The sequence below is a fragment of the Gavia stellata genome, chromosome 3 (genome assembly GCF_030936135.1).
Source record: "Gavia stellata isolate bGavSte3 chromosome 3, bGavSte3.hap2, whole genome shotgun sequence".
Lineage (NCBI taxonomy): Eukaryota > Metazoa > Chordata > Aves > Gaviiformes > Gaviidae > Gavia > Gavia stellata.
Window position 1 is genome coordinate 14,996,330 of NC_082596.1, and position 18,477 is coordinate 15,014,806.

The following is an 18,477-nucleotide window of genomic DNA, read 5'->3' on the forward strand; positions in this document are numbered from 1 at the left end:
AGCAAAACAGAGCTGCAAATAACTTAGAAGTATGCATCGCAACACTGACTCCTTTCATAGCCCCGCGTCGCCTCCAGCTCCCACTTGTTAATGCGCTTACAGCAACCACACTCTTCACAACGCTGTCACAGGCAACCGCTCTTCAACAAGCCAGGTCTAAAAATACTTTAATAAAGCTAATTGACAAGATGATATTTATGAAATTATTTGCTCAGCTTCATACTTGAAACCTCAGATTGTAAATGGCAATCCTATTTACCAGCCCTAGAAGAAGTCTCAAGACTTAAAGCCAAAACCATTACACCCTCTCACACCTCTTCAGCAGACCATGCTAGCGGGGATTTTCTCAGAATTAAATCGTCTGAAAATTACCCCAGAAGAGGATGGCATGTATAACGAGATGGCAAGTGCTGCCACGCAGGGGTGTGTGTGTGCAACGGAGACCTGTGCGTCCCAGCCGCCCAGCGCCGTGCCCACTGCACAGCCACTGCGTGTGGTCAGAGCTCCGTCCCAAGCTCATTGAGATTTCTACCGAGACTCCCAATTCACAGCGCTTTGGAGCAGGCCAGGAACACAGCCAAGGTCAGAGTGAAAGCAAGACATCACAAAGTCCTTCAGGTACATTGAACCTGTAATGTTTACTGCTTTATATAATACACAGTAGAGTTTTAAGTGCACAAAGCGAGGTCCTACAACGAGATTGTAGGCAGTTCTCTCACAACAATTTGTCCAGCGTAATGCAAAGAGAGGAATATAGTGCTCTCCAAGAGACATAACTGCAAAATCACAAGCTTTACAAATAAAGACACTTCCAAAAACGATTACACTGGATACATCTCCTTAGGAGGAAAAACCTTGCTGCTACTGCCAAGAACTTTTCTACAAACTGCAACGCCAAGTCTTGGCTCTTCTTCAAATTCTTGCCCTTTTCATCATAGCCAACTTTCCTTGTTAGTGCTTCTTTGGTGTAGCGCTCAGAGCAACACTGGGAGACAAAAGCCTCTTGCACCAGCCCACCAGAAGTTACTATGCCAAATAGCCTATTTTCAAAGTGCCCCTCCTGCAGCTTCCACACAGGGGAAGGTTTATTTTCAAGGAGCTGTCATCTAAAGCCTGTCATATGATTCCTTTAAATTTGCCAGATTGAAGAGTTCTGTAAACAGATGGATTAAGTGACATAGATTTTTAAAAATTTCAAATACTGCACTATAATTTACATACCTATTGCCATGGGAACACCTCAACAAAACCCCTTATTTTCAAAGAAAACTGGCATTTCTTCACCAGGGGCTAAAGGTATTCAGTGTTTCTGAAAATGGAGCCCCAATTTTGGTGTCTAAACAGGGAATCTACTAATACATGGCTATAATGTTTTATGTGCAATTCTGCTCTGAAAAGCAATTTTATATAAATGTAGCACCTTTGCAAATAATCAGATCTGTCCTTTGTGCAAATTCAAGACAATATATTCCAGCTTTACTGTCTAAAATACTGTTTGCTTCCCTCAGGACAGTAGATTATTTTACATTCTTATGTCTTGAATGGTTCAGGTAAACCTCTGTAACTCTATCAGAGTACATGAGCACATGGAGAGCACGAATGGAAGTTACAAGGACATAATTTGGCACATAAAACCAGTTTCAGAGGTGAAATATGAAAGCACCCAGCTTAACCGAAACATCCTAGTGTGTAGTCACAGGGCTGCCAGCATGAAACCAAAAGTAAAAACAAACCAAAGCCCCACTATATTCAGCTCTAAGCTGCTCAGTGCAGAAGTGAAATCTCTAAGATTATACATATGACACCACAGGGTTATTTTTACAAGTCAGGTTTCAGAATAGATCTACTTTATTGCTAGCGGCTATATTCAGAGAGTAAAAGATGCTGTAAAGTACTAAACTCCCAAGTTCAGGATCTAGAACATAGACATGAATAAATTCATTATTTTAAAATTTAAATCCTTTAAATTTTAGGCAGGATTACTTTTTGAAAATGATACTCTTCATACAAAAATTGTAGCTGCATATTATATTTAGGTATTGTACAAAACTCCTAAAAAAATCCAGCTCCCTCAGGAATCCAGCTGTTTGCCAGCAGGACGTGTCAGGGTGCTACATGCACCAACAGGCTCTGCAGCTGCCATTCCCCCTCCCAGAGGTTTGCCTGCCCGTACTCAGAAAAAGCAAATGTTTCAAAGACAGTATGTTCTTGCAAGTTTCATTTAAAAAAACTCAGCAGCTGGAGAGAGGAAACCCCTGTAGGGCACTTGCTAAGGAGGCTGCCATGGCAGGTCTGGCATCGTGCAGTGGGCAGGATGCTCATCCCTGGAGTCGGGGCAGCGCATGCTGTCTCCAGCTTGCTGTGTGAATACACGGGCGAGTGACAGCTGGGCTGAGTGTGATGGGAAAGGGAAATAAATTAGAAGGCAGGACAAAATTTGCAGCAAACTGGGCTGCATGTGGAATACATCTGAAGCCTTCATCTGTGTTATTACCATACAATAAAACATGATATAAGCTGATCATTTAATCTTTGTGTCTGTCCCAGCCTGGACACTGGAGTAGGTGTAGCAGTTAGTTTCCCTTTCTTGCTTTTATCTGTACTTGGCATAATGCTTTGCTTTTATTTTTTCCCACTGTACAAGAGAGTGAGTAATTCACAGATATATGCGGGATGTGATCCAAACCCACAGGTAAGTCAATGGGCTCTGCGTTAGCAGTACAAAAGCCTTCACATGGAATTTGTACTTATTTATTCTTAAATCATGTACGAAACTATTTCAACTCTTTATGAAATAAGAAAGTACCATACATTCCTCTTTCCAAAATGTCTTGAATCTTAACTGCTTTACAGTGAACAACGGGTTATGCTAGCTTCACTTTCAATAGGTATGTCTGACTTTGCCTCTTCCTATATAGGCAAAGTCCAGAAGCTGCATACCAGCAACCACATAAATTGCAAAGTAAAGAGGGAAGGTAAAATTGTGCAGAGTTGGAAAAAGGTGAAAATAAAAAAAAAAAATTTCCAAAAAAACCAAAACACCACCACCACCAAAACTAGCCAACCAACCAAAAAAAAAAAAAAAGATCAAGAAAGCAACTTGGAAAGGATAAATGAGTTTCATTTGAAAAAGGGACCTGAAGAATCTCAAGGACAGAAGAAAAGAAACAGGAGGGGGATGTAAGGCAGCAGAACTCACTGGGCGCAAATGCCTGAAACCGAAACAAAGATGCTCAACCCTGGAAACAAAAGCACCTCTCCTTCCCCAAGTATAGGCAGCCCAAGACCTTCACTGAGCAGCACAAACACCCCCAGTAGATCGTCCCATTTTGAAAACCCACCTTCATCCCAGCCGCGGCTGCCGGCCCGCTGGGGTCCACGGCCTGGATGTGGCAGGGCTTGCTCCCCCGCACCACAAAGCCCCAGCCCACCGCGTCGCCGACGATCTGGAAAGAGAAAAGGAGGACACGATCACCTTCGGGCAGCTTGGTGAAATTCAAGGGTGTAACATCTAAATGGTTCAAGACATAATTTCAACATCTCTGTAATTCCAACACGTAGTAAAGGACATTGTGTACAGGCTGCTATACCACTCATGGGAAAGGCTCTATCCAAACGATTCCTCTTGCTTTGTTGAACTAGGAGGCTGTAAAAAGCAATGCTTCCAATGACTAGGTTCAAAAATGTCTTTACAGAAAGGCTTTTGGTAATCGTGAATATGAATCAAAATTTCTGTCCAATCATAGTCTAGAAAGTCCTGAGTGGAAAATTTCAATTTGGGTACGTAATCCACTCCTGCAGTGCAAGTATTACCAGGAGCACAAAGTCTAGATGAGTTTGTATAATACAAATGTTATTTGCTTTATGTAATTTTACACTCCATTTAAGTCAGCAGTACTACATTGGCATACAGACAGGATAAACAAGTGCAGAAACAGACCTGAAATGTGTGGAAGTACTGATAACGGAGTTTGGGATTTTAAAGTACAAACCTTAGCAAATGCAAATAAGCTGTAATTATCCCATCAGAAAATGTCTGTTTGGACTACCTTATGCATACAACATGCAGAAAAAAAAGAAAAATACTGGAGACATACCGTAAAAGTTTTTCTTACGTATGGGGCTCCAGGCATCAAGAGCTCATCAGCAGTCACAGGTCTCTTTAATACTGTGGAGGTACATAAATGAATAGTCAACATAAGCATTCCTCTAGAGTTTTTCCTAAAAAATAAGATACAGTGTTGGGATACTACATCTTCGTGGTCCCACTTCCCATAAACTCTTTCAGTTCTTGCAAACTTGCTTGAAAGTAGTAAAAGAGCCAAGGAAAAGACTGCAGAAGAACTCTGAGTACAAATGATGAAATCTTTGGAAAACCAGGGCATTTAGCCAACAGACTTTGCTGTCTGCAATCTATGTCCACTAAATACTATCAGAAACGTCAGAAGTGGCTGTTCCCGTGTCCAGTGTTGAAACAAGTGACTGACCTGCCTGGCACGGAGCAGCTTTTCTTCCTGGCTCGCTCCATGCATGTTGGGTGCTCTCTGCTATTTCATCTGAGTCAGGTTTGAATCACAGAATTAAGTAATAAGAAAATTCTGCTTGAGTCAGAAATTCTCCCAACAAAGAGATTCCTGCAATTGTAGGCATAGACATCTAACCCCATTTTATCCAGGGACAGCCTAAGTAATCTATAGCTAGCTGGGATTTTACATGAAAGGAAATACCAGTGAGTTTCTGCAGGTGATTCCTCATTTCCTTGCTATGTAATGGGGTAATTTTCCCCTGAACAAAATAAAGGCAAAGTTCTGCCAAACCAAATCGATACCATTCTGCATACCAGTTTTTATCTGTCTATAAATGCTTCACAAGATGGAGGACAATGAGACAACATATGTTGTTCACCATATTTGCCTGCCACAGCTCAAAAATTACGGCTGCTTTTGTTTTAGTGATAAATAATTTTGATGATGTCTGCCTTTTCAGTCACAGGTGGAAGATAAAATTTCCCACAGATGGTATTCGAAGACATTCATGAGTTTCTTAATGACATTCATGGGAGCAGAGAGAATTCTAGCATACAAAACATTATGTATTTTTTTTCTTTCCCATAGATTTTGACAAACTGTCATTTAACCAGTGTTACACTTTGCAGAGCATGCCTGGTCAACGTAAAAAAACTGAATTATTATGCTCATTCGACAAGTCAGAAGCAGGTAAATCATCCACGCAGGCCTCCCTTGCGTGCCTCCCTTCATTATACCTCCAGAAATTTTTTTCGTGTGATGATTGTTTTTCTACATGACTGGTCAAGTCATGACCTGGGGTTTTTTTAAGTGTTTGCCTGCAAGAGAACTCATCTGATAATATACCTCCGCCTTGTGTTTATTAGCACACAGTTCAGCGACATGCCCCAGTTCTGGATAGCAGGAAACTATTTGTGAAAAAAATCACTTTATAGTCCAGCAGAGGATTAAGAATTCCTCCATAACATTTACATCTGACAGCCTTATGTTAACCTCTGCGAGATGATGTGTGGATCTGTACTTGCATTACAAGCGAAATTACCCTACATTGCCTGTAATTGTGTAATTCTTAAAAATAAGTCTGTTTATACATCTGTTGCTGCCTTCTTTCAAATATGAGCCTGTTAAAGCTATTCAGAGTTTGAAAACTAGTCCTAAGGGAGAATTTCTTTCAAAAAATAAGGAATTTATGCAAGGGCAACATCAGCCTATCCTTTTTGTTCCAGTGTTGTGTAATCAGCTGTATTCAAATAAACTTGTTCTCACTACTCATGGGTTGACACTTCATATATAATCAGAACCATAAATGAATGGAATAGTCGGCATACTTTAGATAACACACACGTTTATGGACAGCACATGAATGCTGCTTTATCTGTCCCAGAAAACTTTCTAGGCTGTAATTAATGATGTACTGGGTCCAAAGAGCTCACCATGCAAAATCTATCAGAGTGTTTCTGGGAAGTATACCTGAGAGATATTCTGCCAAAACATGATAATGTGGCACTTTTCATATAGGGGCAAACGCATTGCATGTAGGTGTAAACATATCGGGAGGTGGTGCCAAACACCCAACAGCAGCGTACTCCAAGGATGCAATGACCACCAGCACTGAGAGCATTCCTCCAAGCTGGACAGCAGGTCTACTGTAGGGGGTTATGGCTTTTGCAATCATACTGAGTCCTTCAAATTATTTTAATTTAGAACCTCATACTGAATTCCGATCAGAGCCTAAGGAAAGGGAAGGAAACGTGCTAAAAGGAGAAAGAAAGAAAATGTCCCCATAACTATGCCTTTCTTTCTGATGGCCACTCTGCACAGCAGGAATGAAATGCACTTTAGCTCACTCATCTCCAGAGTAAATTGTCAATGTTTTGAACAGGATTCATATAGTGCTTGAGGCATTCTGTAGTAATCATTTCGAATGCCAGCATCCCTTTGAAAGCAAAGCTTACACATATCCACTGAAGCCTTCCCCCATTGCACCACACTCCCCACACTGTCAGCAGAGACCCAGTAAAACTGAAATAATAAGGAGCACAAAGGGCAGCAGGGACTCTGCTTTGAAATTCAGGGCTGTTTCTGAGGAAAATGGAGAGGCTGAAACAATGTCTACCCTGGTCTCTTTTCCCCTTCCCAGATGTACAGTAAGAAACAATTTTAAGTGAACTGTGGAAGAATGGGTGTGTTTAACCTTCCGGCATGGGATAGGAAATCCTTTCAAAAGGAAAATAAGCTTTGACACTACTTTTACCTTCCTAAACAGACCCGTGTAAGACCTAAACAAATGAAAATGTTGAAATGGTCCCTGACGGGCTGAAACAATGCTGCCTCTTTTTTTAGAGGCTGCTGTTTTCTGGGTTATGCTATTTCATGGCAACTCAAGCGGCCACTGCATAGTTAAACTCTCCTCTGACTTGCACCAAAGGAATGTCTCTAGGAGGAGATTTGAATCAGTTCAGAGCTTGGCAATGAAGAGACAAATCTGGGTCTCAGACTGCGTGTCCTCCTAAGAGATAAACTGCAGCTCAAACCACAATTATGGGCTTGATGCAGAGATTATTGGAGGCAGACGTCTGGCTTGTGTTCAGCAGGACTTCAGGCTAGAGGATGATAATAGTCCCCTCTGGCCTACAAAACTTGTGATGCTGTCAATTTTTAATCTCTCCTTGAAAAGATAAACTTAGACGTGATGCTAGGCATTCTTCATGTTGCCTTCTTCCCAAACAGATGTCTGCGCCTTGGCTCCTGTGCATTCTAAGTGATGCTGGTGCTCACCAGATTTGGGGTTGCAGAGCACAGGGGGACTGCTGCTGAGCGTTGGGCTACTGCTGAAGTACCCACTGCTGCCACAGCTACTCATGCTGCTCCTCCGTACTGCCGACACGATCTTTATCTCCTTGGTGGGACTCACTACAAACAGAGAGAAAATACAGAGAGAAAGGGAACCGGTATCAATTATTAAACCCATTTCCCTGGTATCTTTAAAACAATAGCAATAAGCCATGCTTTCACTGACAACACTGGGAAGGGGTTAGTGCGTTTTACATAGTTACAAGAGTCACTGCATGAGTATGATATACTCATGTGTACTGTAGCTAACGCAATGGCTGAACTGCTCCTATTGCAGTGTCTTTATGGTTGGACTTGATGATCTTAAAGGTCTTTTCCGACCTTAATGATTCTGTGATTCTGTGATTCTGTCTTCTAGGAGGCATTTCAATATAGGGAAATAATTTCTTCCATTTTTCCTTCTACTTCCCATTTATTCTTTCTATTCTTGGTAGATATTGCTGTACAGCAAATGCTGCAGGACCTATTCCCCTCACTTTTACTCTTCTTGAAAACTCCACATAGAATATATAACCAATTACTTTGGGCTTGGAGGGATTTTAACCAGTTCTGCTTGTTCATGGATACTGATTTTTGATCAGCATCTGACATGCTATTGATACAGGTGCAAAACCACCCCAGGGAGTTAAAGATTTGGTAAATCAAGTGAATGGACAATGCCTATGAACAGGGATACACGATACCTTGTCCTGCATTTTTCAGATAAACGCTGAAACCCCTTGGTCAAAAACAGGACTGTTTAACATCCCATGGAGTTGCCCTACAGGCAGCAGTATGGTTGATGAGTCACCTGAGAGAAAACTGGTGTGTTTTCTGTTGTCATGGTTCTGCTTGCGCAGGCAAAATGGGCTGTCATGGCTTTCTGGCATCAAGCGAGATTTCTCAGTGAGGAGCTCCATTAATCGTCGCCGCCGGCGGAAATTCATTCTGCACTGGTAGAGCAAGTTGCTGTCCATGAAATGGTGCTTGTTGGACACTGAAAAAAGAAATGGATAGAAAGTCTATGCCTGGTAGGACTGAAATCAGAGCCTATCTCCAATGAGTATGCACTGTACACCTTGGTGTAAGGAAGCAACACCCAGAGCTGTCCCCTCTCCAGACTCAGAAAAAGGAAGAAGGTGGTCAGCTTCACACAGGTAGTTTCAATACACACGCTTTTATCGTGTCGATAACAAAGTAGGAACTTTAGTGGTCATTGCTGAGAGGAATCTTCTACCGCACCTTGATTAATGACAAGCACTTCTTATTGTCAAGTGGAAATGGAAGTACTTTATCTTTTCGTGACAGGTTGCATAATGGTCCCCCTCCACGCATGCTCCCTCTGAATGCTGTTTGGTGCTGCCGGTCACTACAGACCAGACTTAGCTCCTTACATCGAGTTTTTTGTAAATGCATCGATCTAGGGCAGCCCCTGGGAGCTCTGACTGACTACCTCATTTGGAGCTACAGGGCAGCAGAGAATTGAGACCTGTGTATTTCCTCTGTCTTGTTCACCACAGACACTGTGTCCCAGACACTTCCTGCAGGCCACTTCCTCCCCTTCGCACGGATACGCAAGGTTTGGGAACAGGCACCCAGCCAAAAATCATTTCTTACATAATGAACAGAAGTCTTAATTACAACCTGTTTTGACACTGAGAGCAAATCCCAAGTTGCCAGTGGCAGAGCAAGAGCACTGAGCCTACCCGCAGACTGCAGCATCGCCGTAACATCTGCGTGTTCACTGCCACTGATGCTGCTTCTCAATAGCAATGAAAAATATAGCAGTTGGACGGATCTCTATGCCAGGTCCCAAAAGTGCTCTGACTCCTTCAGGGCTTGATTGCAGAAAAGCCCTCTGCAGTACTCTCTGTATTAGTGCTGCAGCATCTTAAATAGCTGCAGTGGATGTCTTGGCTGCATTTTCTTTATCTTCACCTAGCTCCTTTGATCACGCTCTACAGAAATTATTTCCCACAGTTGACCTTTTCCATGAAGAATCTAGATTCTGGATTTACCTAGTTTATAATTTGCATTTCTCCCAATATTGAATCATAAGAACTGGTGGGTTTTACATATTTATATGTAAAGTGTAAACAACAACATAGAGATGCACTCAGACATCAGCCAACTCTTGCGCCTCATTTGGCCTCAACCTCAACCACAGACACCAAAGTTTTGCCTTGCTCTTGGCTCTGCCTGGCACGTGGGATCCAAAAGCAGCAGAGCCCAAGGTGCTACACCAGATCCAGAGCCTGGAGCCTTGCTGGCCCCCTCTCCCTTCGTCCTCATCCCCAACACACTCTTTCTTGCTCTCATCCCTTCTTAACACCTCCATGCGTCTCAGATTGCTCTCCATGAGCCCCACAGGAGTACACCACATACATGATAGCCTTGCAAAAAAGGCTGTATTTAGACATAAACTTCCAGTATGTCATTTGATGCTTGTGAGCTGAAGGAATAGCCTCAAAGAGGACAAAGCCCAGTCACCTTCTCCAGCAGCTGGTGGTCTCAGAGACACTATTCATGCCAGGGATGTCAAGTCATCCAGACAATAAAGAAGATGCCAGTCCTAGCCGTGGTCCTCCATACGGATACAGAAACTGCCATATGGGGTCAGAACATATGTCTGTCTTGCAAAGAAGCGTGGCTCTTGCCTGCCTGGGCCACTGTCGGAGCGGGGACACTGTCTGTACAAATGGACTTTTGCCTTTGGAACACAAGGAATAATCAGGACACAGGAGCTTTCTGAACTGCACATGCTTGTGCCCAAGCTGCCACACAGATTGTCTGCCCCGGAGTCCCACAGCGTGGCGTAGGCTGTAGGGCATTTCTTAGAGTTTCGAAAAAAGGTAGAGTTTTGAAACTCTACCTTTTACCACGATCAAAGCAGAAAGTTCGTGCCAGTTAGCCAAACTGCGATGTTTCCTGTACCATCTACACAAAAGACCCGTGTTACCTCAATTGCCTGGTTCTGCTGAAGAACTTTGGAAGAGCCAGTACCACTTGGCTTTTCTCTGCTTCATTTTGGTGCTGAACCTGTTGTTGCCTCAAATCAGCCATATGCATCCTCCATGAGAAAAATGGCTTTGCTAAGGCAAATCTAGCATTCAAGCGATATGTTACTGTGGTCTGACATGTTGATTATTGCAGGCACACACTGCTGCTGTGCTCATCATTTTGGACACATATAGTACGCAATACTATTAAACAACACTTACTAACGATCGCTATTTTTGAAGAATGGAAATAGAGGAGGAGAGATTTGGAGACTTGCCTACATTCACAAAAGGATTTGCTATCAGAGGCAGAGTTAATATGTAGGTGTTCACAGCTACCAGTCTCATTTTCAGACCACTGACACAGTAAGTAAAAGTAGCAATATCTAGCAATATCCTACCACATTATTAGAATAACCTGATGCAAATACAAAAAACTTCCTTTTCTTTTTTTATGACATCTTAAAGAGTTCCCTGAAATTTAAAAAGACAAGCTCTATTTATTCAGCACACTACTGGGATTCATAACATTAAGTGAAAGAGGGCCCCACAAATACTCACTTGGAAATAGAATTACTGTTGCCAACCGTTTGCAATATAAGAAATATCAGTATGGTTTCTGATTCATGTTAAATATTATGGTACTACAGTTCTTAAGTAAAACTACTCTGTTCTGTTTGTGTCATTAACTGAAGTGTTCTGCCAGTCTTCAGAAATTATGATAATCAAAGACCAACACACACTTGTGTTGCAGACATTCTAAAGCACTCTGAAATTCTAGAATAGTCATTGACCATGAAACTGCGTAATATAAACTTTTTTATGCCAAGGTACTGAACATATTTTAGAATAACAATACTTGTTTTGACTGAAATATTGTAACATTATATACTTAAAATAGAAAAGCTTAGGTCTTACACTGAAGTAATTCATCCCTGCTATAACTATTTTAGTCCATGGAAGGGTGAATTTTTATACAAAAAATTAATACAAGTGGAAGAGGTAAGACCAATGACTGCATGTTGTAGAATATTTGTATATGATTTACACAACAAAGGGTTTGTAGCCAGACAAGTAGAATTAGTACAGAATCTGGAGTGCTCATTGATTTTCATAGTTCAATTCCTTGTTTCTACTGCTGGTTCACATTTCATGCAAGAGTGTTAGAATAACAGCATGCATCCTCAGTTTGAGCACACAACGTATTTGTAGCACCATGTAACTTTTTGCATATTCCTTGACTAAAAGGTAGTGTTTATGTACGTTTAAGGAGAAGCTCAAAAAATAAACAGGAGTAGTTAGCGCAAACTGCCTCCTTGTACATACATCATCAAATAAAATATCTCACTAAAATTATTGGTGTGCCCCATGTGGCTTTTTTTTTTTTTTTTTTTTTTGAATCATCAACTTTCTGAGATATTCGTGATTTGGGATGAAATGTCCATGCCAGGACTCTGCCTAAGGGTGAGTATATCTGGAATGGTGTGGGAAAAAAGGGATTTCCACACCATGGATCAGAAGGAAGAGGTTGAGGAGGGGGAAGCAGACACCAGAGCAGGCTGTCTCTGAAGCTCTCCTCAGGCACAGTGGCTGACTTTCAGCATTAACCAGGAGGAGCTACACATGCCCTTGTCCCTTGATAAATCACAACTATGTGAATGCTGGATGCAGAGCACACACAGAGGGTTGTTTTTGTTACGCTTGGTACCTGCCAGGTGAGAGGTACCAGCGTAGGCATGGGTGCTCAGATCAGCTGCTTTAACAGTTTGCAATCAGCAGAGAAAAGTGGGAGTGAAAAACTTTTCCAAACTGATGGCAGAATGCTGAGAGGACTGCACAGATTTGCTTGGGAGGGTTTTCTTTCAAGGTAATGTAGAGGTTGTTACCTTGAGCTAATGTGGAGTGTTGACTCAGCCGCAGCAGCAGCTAAACTCATGGTGCCCAGCAAAGCTCCTGCTCCAGGTATCTGTCCCTCTCGTGGAAGTTGCTGCCTCCGGATAGGGATTGACTTAACTACTCCTGAATTAGTTCACTGCCCTTCAAAATGCAGCATAGAAAAGCAAACTGGCACCCATTTCACTTTGTCTCAAACTGTCAGGCCATGGCTGATGAGGATCAGGACCTGTATTTGTACATGGTGAGGGTGATGTAAAGAGCAAGGTGGGGTGACTTCATGGGTTTTTCGTTCCAATTTAATTTACCAGTGCTCATGTGGCAACATGTTCATGTTACGATGTGCACCTTGTGAAACAGAAGGGAACTGTACCAAAGAGAGTAAAGAAAATATATGGTGACTGGCAACCTCCAAAATCATAGAAGTGCACAAGAGCATTTGTGGTCCTGGAGGGAAAGGCACCAACAATAATTCACAGTCACCTACGTCAAACTTTGGAGGTACAGTTGCAACCTACCAGTCTAATCTCCCACGTACACAGGCCACAAAATTTCCCCCAAGAACAGAATTAAAACCCCATCTTTTAATCTTACAAAACTATAGTTTAATCTTACATTAAAGCAGCCTGTAATGACCACTTTACTCTTCCCCTTACGAGCTGTTCAAGCCTTCAGTTACTTTCCCTGCCAGGCAATAAATATTTAACTGAAGGCTGAATTTGTTTAACTTCAGCTGCTAATCCCTGGACTTTGTCACACCTTCATCAGAAAGTTACATAAGATCTGGTCAGAAATCTTTGTAAAGAAGTCTGTGAAGTGATGAAGCCAACTCTCAAACATATCTCTGATCAGCTGAATAAGTAACACCCCTTAAATTCTGACTCGTTTTTTAGGCCTCCTTGAGTCCTCTTCAGACTTTCTTTATCCTTCCTAAAATGCGGCTATTAGAACGGCATGCTCTCGATTACAACCTCCCGCCCCTTCTGTTACTTGCTGTCCTCCTTTTGTACATCTCAGGCTCATAGTAACAGTTAATACAACTGTACTGCATGAAAAGCATAATCTGGGAACAATTTGTGCTCTGTGCATCCTCCTTTCCCTGCACAGCATTGCTTCACACCAACGAGCGGAGCTTGTACTCTCATCTCCTAGACGTATTGTCTTCTAGTTATACCATTAGTTCTATGAAAACACACCTCTTTTTGGGTGATGACCATTTAATTAATAGAGTTAAATTATTTGTTTACTGTCTCGTCTACCCCTAGAGTTTGCAAACTTCATTGGCAAGGATTTTAGATGGTTATTCCCCATTTACCTTACTGTTAAGAAGAGAAAAATCAGGTTATTTATTTTGGCATTTGTCTGACTGGGAGTACCTAATGTTGCAGCTTTAGTGGTTCTTGTGCCTGGCTGCTTCACAGTTTCTGTCCAGATACATAAAATATAGATTGCGACATCCATGCAAATCTTCTTTCAGCTTCTGATTCTGACATAAAATCCTGGTATCTGCACGGGGCTCAAACAGCCTTTTCTTTCCTTCTTTTGCAGGGAGGCTGATGCACAGCAGAGATAGATAGAAATATTAGCTTTACATTGATTTCATAGAACTGAGGAGGCTTTAGAAAGTACAAAAGCCTATTTTAATAAATGGTATGACTCATGCCTTAAAAATCAGGCCATTTTCATAACTGGCTTTTCCCCCAAATCCCTCCCACAGCTTCAATTCCCTGTGATTTTTAGCGCTGATAATCTGTGTACATCTCCACCGCTTTCTACCAGCCGAAAGCTGCAGTTCCCAGTAGGCCACATCCAGCGATGCACTCCAGCTGCTCTGCACATCCCCAGAAACACGACCCCGTCACCAAGCGAGCCCGCGGCTGGAGCCGGGAACGGCTGCTCCGTGTCGAGGGAGCAGTGGGAAAGAGACGGACGTTCCCCGAGGAGCCAGATGAGCAGCTTTTCTCGAGAGAGCGGAGGACATGTTGAAGTGTGCGCTTGTTTTTTTGTGTGAGCATGTGCTTGTGCTGGGGTTAAGAGGAAGAGGTTATAAAAGCATTAGCAGAGTAGATTGAGTTTTTAGCACTGATATGTCATATATTTCCTCACTTAAAGACAAAAGCAGCACTGAACTCTTCCCAGTGGTGGACAACACATTTCCAAGCCTTTCGCTGTACGAGGCAGCGGCCCCAGTCTGTTCGCAAGTATACTTTATCTTTTTACTGAGGTAGTTTCCTCTATTAAAATGACGTTAAACCCAGTTTGAAGCCGCAGGAGATCATTCTGGACTTTCACTGTTACTGGCCACAATGGTCTGCACCTTCACACAGCAAGTCACAGATGACCATAGCAATTCTGACCTCTGAAGCGGCAGGACATTGCCCCGAAAGAGTTGACGTATGCCGGGTGAGGAGACACGCGCTGGCGGGCTGCTGGTTTATCTGAAGGAGGGCACAGCCCGCGCTGCTCCCACCAGCTCCCAAAGCACGCCCGGCGTAGGGTCTGGCTCCAGCCCCGTGTCCTTTTGCTCGCTCCCCTCTCCTACGCAGAGCCGGTGTTTAAAACGGAAGGAAACAAATCAACACTGTAAAACAACAGTTCCTTAAAAAAATGCCTCTCTCCATGGATAGCACACAGCTTGCCGAGTCCATCTCCTCTGTGCCTCAGGCCTTTTGCCAGCCTGGTTTCGGTCCCTTGCCAGAGGAGCAGTGGAAGCGTGTGTGTCCGCTTCGGCTTGCACAGTGTGAGGGTGAGCCCGCGAGCTTGGAAAACACTGACCAGCTGCTGAGACCCGCACAGCGCGGCTCCCGGGCTTTCGGCTGGTCCTCGCCTCGGCTCCACGCTGCCCAGCCCTGCCGCACCGCCCCACCGCTCCTGCCCCGTCCCTCTTCCACTCCTGCCTTGCACCAACGCACGTGCGGCCGGAGGAGAATAACTAACACTTTATTCCGCATTGGACAATGCTTTTCCCACTCCTCTCAAAGCCTTCCTGTTTTTCTAAAGCTAATCTGGCATCTGCAAATGCATTTTAATAATGGCACCTATTCAGATTAGTTTCCTTTTGCACATTGATGAATTCCACCTGCTTGGAGCTCCCTCAAATCAAGGAAGAGAGACTACAGATGTTCAGCGAGCACAGGGCCTTGGGTCTTGGATTCCCTGCACCATATAAATACAACACTTGCATCTCCACCTTTTATGAATGTATATATGCTACGTAGACCGTAGATAAGCCCACCTACGATCGTACTCAACCGGCATGTTAAACGCTTGGCTGTGCAGCTGTACTAAATAGTATTTTTTTCTCATTTGGATTACAAGGAATTAGCTTTGAACGGACAACAGATCTAAGCTTGAACTGCTCTAGTTTCCACCAGCCCTCTCATATAAAACTGCAAGGCAGATCCTGGCCCTGACATACAAAATCCAGACAGGTGTTCCAGCTCATCCTAGCTGAGGGTGAAGCCAGTAAGCGTGTCCAGAAGTAAGTAGGTCCTGGACCTGTAAGTAGGTCCAGAAAAAAAGCTGTGATATAATTAGACATCCATGTCTTCCGAGCTGTTTCAATGAACTGTGGTATATTCATGTAGTGCAAAAAGGTCTAGACAACTTTTATACTGCATTTAAAGCATCAGGATTACGATAGACAACTGTCAAAAATTCCTTGGGAACCGAAATACAGAGTATCCTGCTCTTATTAAAGTGGTATGTTCTGCTCAGTGCATTAACATTTTATTTCAGCTGCCTTAAAATAGGTATGCAGATAAGTGTTTCTATATACATTTTTGTCTTTCCAGTAGGTTTGCCATCTATTCGCAGTCTGTTTTCAAATACACGCGACTTACTCTAGCATGAAAAGCCAGGGTTGAATCACAGGCGTTTCAGCAGTCTTTTCAGTTTGTATATGAGGATTTATCGTCTTTAATTTAGTAAGTTTACAGAACATAGCCAACTGCTTTTCTTTGCTTCCAAATAAAGTATGGAAAGTACAGTCTATGGCAAGGGAAGCAGAAGATGAAAAGGCCCATCTGGGTATCTTTTTTCTGCTGCAGCTGTTAAAAACTGAAACTCTGTCAGAAAAACAGAATTTGGTAGTTAATACGAAAAGAAGTTTTCATATGTTATTTACATAATGCATAGAGTGTGTGGCTCTTTCAAAAACCAACCCCCTTCCTGCTTTAGATAAAGACAATTGCAAGACGCGCACAATGAAAAGGCAATAGAATAGGAAGCTGGAAGATTATAAAATTACATACAAAGTTCTTATTCTCTGACTTTCCTACCAGGCCAAAATCACGAAAAACATGCAAAGTGGTCTCCAGATTTAGCATAAGCAGTTGCATTACCGTGGGTGAGGTTACTGTCCCTATGTATTGGAACTGCCAGGGAAGAACTGCCACACAAATAAACAACTGAGTGCCTCTGCATGGCACTGGCTCAGGGAGAACTGGGCTTATAATAAAAACAAAGTTGTGTTGCAGGACTTCAAAGACTAACTGAAGGTTTCTGTTTTACTGAGATAAATTAAGGCACCATCTGTAAAAATGTGATGTTTTATAATTTTTAGCATGGAGTATACACAATGAATGCTTGGACATATCCAACAGCTGATGTGATCCAGGTGTCAGATCAACTAGAAAAATTATATGAAAAATCTATGTGTTAATTTTGGAGGAGAAAACCTACGACCATTTAAGTCAAGAATCTATGGGATGGTTCAATGGCACTTATAAATTGCTACCGCCAGTTGATATTTCCAAGAAAAGGGGTTCCAAAGAGAAATCTCAAATTAAGTAAAAGTGTGTATTTCACATATATGGTAAGTTTTCACTTGCAAAGTGAGAAATGTCAGCTAATCATAAGCAATTGGACATCTAAAGTAAATGTAACAACACATTACAATTTTAGATGAGAGAGGGAAAGCTTTTCAACAAAAGCAAAAGAAATAATACTCTGCTAGATATTTAATCTACTTCCACAATTATACCGAACTTTCAACTGCATCATGTATCTTGATGCTTAAAACTAAATGCTCTGATTATCTTGTTCAGGGAAATTTCGCTGTATAAAGGTACAGAGTCCTTGCAAAGAACAGGGAAGATTAAATATATGTTTTAAGGCTTTTTTGCAGGGACAGGGAGATAGCATACGTCAATATTTACTGTTCTCACTAAGTCACTACAAAATGTTTGTTTTTATCTCTGAAAGTAATTTGCACAGTGGAGTTTTACTCATAAAAGATTAACTCTTGAGAGGTGGTAAGCACCTGCTTCTGTGTTAAGCCAGCAGAACATGTGCCTGCCTTGAACGCACCAGGTCTGTGCAAGTGCAATTAACTCAATAAAATGTTTTAAAGCTGAAAGGTATTCGGGGCGGGGGGGGGCAGAAGACATATCATGCCTAGGACATCTTACCACATATTTACTATCATTATAAAATCCTAGCACTAATAAAATGTTTCATAGAAAATACCTCCTAGCCAGTCATGTCCAAAAGAGATTTTTCCAGCCCTTGCTCATTCAGGAAAGCAAAGCCTATGGCCTTTCCAGAACCCATCACACATGTGTTCCTCTCCTGGTCTGAGGTTGGGAATCTGCGTCCCACCCCACTGGAGCAGAGTGGGCAGCCATGCAAACCGCTTCGTGCTGAACCGTGCGGCAGTCGCTGCCTGGGGAAGGTACTGGAGGGACGTCAGTGAGGAAATGACACCAAGCGCATGCACTGGAAGGTAAGCAGCAGCTTGGGAAACAGCAATGGCAAAAGAGAGAGAACATGATCTGGCACGGGAAGGCGAGCGCTGCTGCTCAGACCCACATTTCTCACAGGCTTGACGAGGAGAGCAGCACATGCCGTACTGTCTGCGGTGCAGGGCAATTGCTACGTGTTTACGCTCCACAACATATTGAAAAGTATTTCTAAATGTGCTATGGTTTGGTCGCTGCCACAGAGGAAATGCAAATACTCATCTTGTGAAGTGCAGGTGCTATCCTAAGAAGGTATAGGTTCCTTTTAACAGTATTAACCAGATTTTAAAATGGAAAGTATTTATCACTTGACATTCCAGACCTCAAACTTTCTGCAAGGCAGGCAGATGCTTCTCCATCTCCCCAGCTTCCGTACCCAATGAGTCCTCGGAGAAGGACAGGAGGACTTAGCCTATCATGTCAGTGGTGCTCTGCTGCTGGGGCTGCAGGTGCAGGGTAAGTGCGGCAGCAAGTGCCATAAGCAAG

The 18,477-nt window shown here is 42.7% G+C and overlaps 1 protein-coding gene across 1 annotated transcript in view; it reads right to left on the reverse strand.

Moving 5' to 3' along the window:
- The window catches only part of DEPTOR (DEP domain containing MTOR interacting protein), a 74,827-nt gene that overhangs the window by 17,397 nt on the left and 38,953 nt on the right, over positions 1-18,477 (reverse strand). The window contains exons 5-8 of the mRNA XM_059815669.1: positions 8,170-8,355; positions 7,305-7,439; positions 4,098-4,168; positions 3,342-3,446 (exon numbers count right to left, since the gene is read on the reverse strand). Coding sequence (XP_059671652.1) covers positions 3,342-3,446; positions 4,098-4,168; positions 7,305-7,439; positions 8,170-8,355 — 497 coding nt within the window. The remainder of the gene's footprint in view (positions 1-3,341; positions 3,447-4,097; positions 4,169-7,304; positions 7,440-8,169; positions 8,356-18,477) is intronic.